Source organism: Bufo bufo, chromosome 4 (assembly GCF_905171765.1).
Source record: "Bufo bufo chromosome 4, aBufBuf1.1, whole genome shotgun sequence".
Lineage (NCBI taxonomy): Eukaryota > Metazoa > Chordata > Amphibia > Anura > Bufonidae > Bufo > Bufo bufo.
In genome coordinates this window covers 41853735-41859734 of record NC_053392.1, presented here as the reverse complement: position 1 = coordinate 41859734, position 6000 = coordinate 41853735, and the positions used below count along the sequence as shown (strand labels likewise).

General features: G+C 41.2%; 1 protein-coding gene across 4 annotated transcripts in view; it reads right to left on the bottom strand.

The window, feature by feature from the left end:
• Positions 1–1503: 1503 nt before the first annotated feature.
• The window catches only part of LOC120997169, a 62216-nt gene continuing 57719 nt past the window's right edge, over positions 1504–6000 (bottom strand). For all 4 annotated transcript variants that reach the window (XM_040427141.1, XM_040427139.1, XM_040427140.1 and 1 more), the window contains one exon: positions 1504–1971. In XM_040427141.1, the coding sequence (XP_040283075.1) occupies positions 1933–1971 (39 nt within the window). In that variant the 3' untranslated portion in view covers positions 1504–1932. The remainder of the gene's footprint in view (positions 1972–6000) is intronic.

Here is a 6000-nt window from a genome sequence, read left to right as displayed (position 1 = left end):
AACATAACTGACAGAACAGATAACAGAAACACAGGAAAGAGGACATCAATGAACAAGTAGGGAAACTCACAGAGCACAGACAGACAGACACGGATCCCATGGGTCAGCAGCATGGGAGAGTGCGTACAAACAGGAGCAGGACAAGACAACACACACCAGGAGAGCTGACACAGAACTGAGGAAACCTCAGCCTTATATACAGGTTCCATGGGTGCAGCAGAGAGGCCACACCCATGGAGCAGACAGAGGATTAACTCCTAATAGGAACACAGGAGAGTTAACCCATACAGAACCACAAAAGACACACAGGAACGGAACTTCAGCGAGGAGCGCCGAACGAGCAAGGACGGAAGGTCACAGCCAGAGGTAACGACTGTGACAATAGGACTGAATGAAGTACAAATCAAACCAAATATGAAGCTGAGATACTGAGAAATTGTATCTATTTATGACTTTATTTACATTAAGTTACTCCATATTGCTAGCTATTGTGGCACTCTAATACAGAGAATGTGTGTATTATAATACAGGGGGTGACCATCATGGGTACCATTTATAGTCTCCAATTTTTCCAATCACTAGTGTTAGTTTAACAGGAATCAATAACATGCATAAAACGTTAGCATTGTGTTTCAGGAAACATCACCCCATGATTGCTTCTGCTGTATTGGTTCCTAGACCTGGAACTGACAAGGGTATGACTAAAAACAGCAACATCTTTACAGTATTGAATGTACTAATATGCAAATCAAACACAATAAAAAGAGAAATTATATCCATTAATGATTTTATTTACATTAAATGACTCCATATTGCTAGCCACTGTGCCACTCTAATACAGAGGATATGTGTATTACAATACAGAGGGTGACCGCCATGGGTACCATTTATAGGTTAAGATTTTCCCAATGACTAATGTTAGTTTAAGAGGAGTCAGTAAAAGGCATGAAAGGTTTGTATGATAGCAAAGAAAGCATATTCCTAGGATCCCATCCAATACCTTGGTTCCTGGGTTTGGAATGGACAAGGCTATGACTAAAAAAGTAATATTAAATTGATTGCAGCAACATATACAAATCAAACCACATGTGAAGTAGAACTACAGAGCTGTATCTCTTAATTACTTACAGTAAGTTATTACTAACTAATTACTAACAGTAAGTAACTACTTATTGATAACCGCATTGTTATGCCGAATGCTTATTTGGCCAATAAACAACCTCCTCATACACATGCATACTCAGTTTGGCTGAGGGTGCATGTGTTCTCAGTGAGGAGAGGCGACTAACCTGTTGGCAGACCTCTCTGGCTGTGGCGTATCTCCCTTGTAGACAAAGAATCAGGCATGTTCATATCCAGCATACCAGATCCCATAAAAGTGGATTGAACATCTAATACACAGTAGATGGTTGGCTTGTCCCTTCAAATTGGCAACATCTGTTTAATGTGTATGGCCCCCATAATACAGGGATATGGCTATTATAACACAGAGAGGGACCGCTATGGGTACCGTAACCAGGCTGTTTTTTTAATTTGGGCTCTGTTAATAGGATTTTGTAACAGCTATGAGGACAATGTGGTGATACATCTGCCATGATACCTGGGTTCATATTCAAGAAAGGTATGACTTTTTTATGCTGTTTTTGTTATGCCACATTATATTAAAGCACATTTCAGGGATAGGGATCCAGGGTATTTTTTGTAGGGTCCGATATTTTCAAAAACTACAAACAAAACTGAATACAACTGAGCTCTAGTATCATAAGTATTATATGACTTTATGGATATGTCCTTATGCTTCATTATATTTACATCCCTTTAGCTTTTGTGGTCCCTCATACTGAACCACAGATGTAGTCTATCAGCACGTAAGTACAGCTAGATGTCCCTCGGATAACTTTATAATGAGTTTTATAAGTCCAGGTAGAGATTTCAAGTAGAAGCTGGTGGTTCTCCAGCTACTTCTGTATCCTGCAAATAAAAAGAAAAATGATGCATATAAGTATATATCCTGTATATATACACCCATGGGTGAAACTGGCTGTTCTATTAGAATCTACACAATAGCTGGCCGTAAATTTAAAATCTAGGAAAAAGATTTTACCATGTATTTCCACATAGGTATGAGCAATATGGGACAAGGGACAAAATTATGGATTTATGCAACTTAGGGGAAATTAAGGGGCAGCCATAGCACGAGTTTCTGAAGCAGATTGCCAGGCTGTCTCCAATGTAGAACTTTTCTACTCCATCACATCTAAAAATGAGGTCCTCTGTACTACTGCTGGTACTATATGGTAAATTAAAGGGACTATCCCATGATTAATGTAAAAAATTAAAATCAGACATCATACATTATGTGACAATAACTTTCTAATAAAGCTAGGACCAGCCCTGTGCCTCACATCGATCCAGAGATCTCCACATTCATTACTCCAATTGCTCTGATAGATATACTTAAGGCTGGCAGATCAGGGGGTGTGTCTTTTCTCAGGGGATATAAGAAAGTACACGCCCCTATTACAGCTCAGAGGGGCAGTTGAATGAAGGAACTGAACATGTGCGTCCACCTCAGCTAAGTGGACAGAGAAATACTAAATTTTTTATTGTATGCAATTACAAAAATGATGCAGATCCATGAGCACGTTTGAAACCAGCAGAATATTTTTTGTGGGACAACCCCTTTAAAAGATAAGGGTTCAGTTTTGGTACTACAGGTAAGCCCAATCTATAGCGCACAAAAAAAATAAAAAATAAAGTAGTGAATGAAAAATATTTCTACTTAAAGTATTTTTTTGAGAAGATAAAATTTTAATGTGGACATTTAGGGAGAGTCAGAATTCTGACTTAATTTCTAGATACTTTTTACACCTCACTGGACTGTTTTGAAAAGTGTCTAGAAAGGGGTGGAGCTTAGAAATGAGGTGTGGCTTAACCACACCAAATGGCGCCAACATTTTGGTGCAGAATATTGGTCTACAGTTAGTCAACCAAGAGATGGCGTAAGGAAGGGAACAGTAACTAGGATGTCTAGCAAGGTGCACCAAATCTATCACACCGTGTGGGCCATGGTGGTAAATTTGGAGCATCTTATGGTCTAGTTTTAAGCCTAAGACTTGTTCTCCTTGGTTCTGGGGTACCTCCCACCTTATGTGAACTTATGAGTTGGTCTATAGCTTATCCATATGTGAAGGAGAGAGGAAATTCCTTCTCTAAAGCCTGTATTAGATTGGCCAATTGTCCGTCAGTTTAGCGTTAACGAGCGTTCGTAGTAAGTAGTCAGAGGTGCACCTAGCTTTTTTGCTGCCTGAGTTGAAAATTGAAATGCCCCCCCCCCCCCCTTCCCCCTCCGATCCTTCCATGGGACCACTTCTCATTCTAATGCCTCTCCTTAGCCCTACATTTATGGATATTACATAGAGCGCTACAAAACATACAAGATATAGCAGTGCCCGTCATCAGAGCAGTGCCTGTGTGCGCGGCATGTCCTGATGGTGAGGCAAGTCTTTCACTAGCGCATTCAGTACTGTGATGTCACTATATTTTATTAGATCAACGGAATACTGCTTTCCTCTAGATAGTGCCGCCTCACCTCGCCTCATTAAAGATGCATCCCTGCTGGAAGTGTAATACTGCCTCCGATTACCCGATGAACGAGCTTAAAAATTATCATTTGCCAGTAGAAGATCGTGCTGTCTAATCACGATCTGCTGCCAGCAAACAACTAGACAGTATGGGGACGAGCGATGGTATAACGATAGCTCCTCCCTATGCTGTGGAGGAGATCACTGCATGTAATAGCAACAGTCTCCTCTGCTAGCGAGCAGGTGATTGCTTCCTTCCCGACAATCACCTGCAGAATCGGATGGTCTTAAGTCTTAGTTGAACCAAGATCTTGATTACTGGCAGGAGAACCTGCCCGAGCCCCCTGTGTAGCCCAAATCTCCTGGAGCTTACACAGGTTATATGCCTCAGAGATGTCTCCACGTTCTTCTCATGCCATTTCCTCTGGCCTGTCTTCCACCGTCGTGACTAATTGTCATACAAAGGGATTGCGGCGATGCAATCTATAAAACTCGAAAGGTCTTACAGAAAGGAAATGATTCAGAACTACGTAAACGGCACAGAGAGATTTCTACACGAGATGCACGGTTAGTTATCGGAAATCTGACAGTGCCAAGCACGGGTGTGGCGTGGTGTGTTGCAAAACTGTTTACCGTCTCCTGCAGCTCTACGTGCCCCCCTCACCAAGGGCAGGTGCCACCGCTCTACCAATCATATGGAACTTGGCCCTAAATTTCCTTTAATGTACCACAGTATAGAGTCCCAATGTCAAGCAATTTTCCCTGCCCTCAGCTTCACCTTTAGGCTACATTCACACAACAGTGAAAAAAAAACTGCAAATAAAAAACGGACTCACTGTCATTTTTTCATGGCCATTCTGCATCCATGTGTGTATCCATTTTCCGGACGTTTTTCTGTTTTTAATGACCGCTTTGCATGGCCGTTTTTGCCCATGAAAAACTGACAAATTTCAATTAGTTTCTTTAGGACCCCAACCTTTGCAGTGCCCTCAGTAAACCCCCACAGTGCTCCAAGTATCTATAATGGCCCTCCTCTAGTGCCACCAGTTTTTATAATGGCCCCATAGTAGCTCCAGTATATATAAGGCCCCCCACAGTGCCCACTGTATATTAAAATGCCCCCAATAGATTCCCCCAGTATAAAAAGGCCCCCAATAATGCCTTTAGTTTAAATAAGGCCCCCAATAATGTCCCCAGTATAAATAAGGACCCCCACAACCCCATAGCAGCACCAAATTTTTCTGGGTATGAAAAATAAAATTCTCACCTCATCCACTTGAACACGCTGAAGAGAACTGGAAGGACCTTACGCTCCCAGCATCATGACGACGACGCTTTCGTTCCCTCCTGTGTAGTGTCAGCACGTTCAAGTGGATGAGGTGAGAATTTTTATTTATTTTTTTAACCCCTGAAAGGCACTTTAATTTTTTCAAGCCATAAGACGGGTGCACTGCTTTCTACACCGCAATTAAAAATGGATCCTTTGATTTCAGGAGGGTCTGTCTGATTGTGAAAATGTAAAAAAAACTAAAAACGGCCATGTGAATAGCGCCATAGACTTTGAAAATGTCTGTCACACAGATATCGTGTGAATATAGCCTTACCCTTTAACATGCTTTAGCTTTAGATGGTCAGGCAAATGGTGGTTAATCAACCCCAAACTTGCTCCTAGTTTGGACTATTCATAACTTTTTTATAGTAATGTTTTTGTTTTATTAGCGTTAAAAATATATATACAGTGCTGCCCATAATTATTCATACCCCTGGCAAATTTTGACTTAAAGTTACTTTTATTCAACCAACAAGTAATTTTTTGACGGGAAATGACATAGGTGTCTCCCAAAAGATAATAAGACGATGTACAAGAGGCATTATTGTGGGGGAAAAAAATTCTCAGCTTTTATTTACATTTGAGCAAAAAGTGTCCAGTCCAAAATTATTCATACCCTTCTCAATAATCAATAGAAAAGCCTTTATTGGCTATTACAGCACTCAAACACTTCCTATAATTGCAGACCAGCTTTTTGCATGTCTCCACAGGTATTTTTGCCCATTCATCTTTAGCAATGAGCTCCAAATCTTTCCGGTTGGAGGGTCTTCTTGCCATCACCCTGATCTTTAGCTCCCTCCACAGATTCTCAATTGGATTCAAGTCTGGACTCTGGCTGGGCCTCTCCAAAACGTTAATGTTGTTGTCTGCTAACCATTTCTTCACCACTTTTGCTGTGTGTTTTGGGTCATTGTCATGCTGAAATGTCCACTGGTGCCCAAGGCCAAATTTCTCTGCAGACTGCCTGATGTTGTCGTTGAGAATCCTCATGTATTGCTCTATTTTCATGGTGCCGTTTACTGTGATTAGGTTCCCTGGTCCATTGGCTGAAAAACACCTCCAAAGCATTAGGTTCCCACCACCATG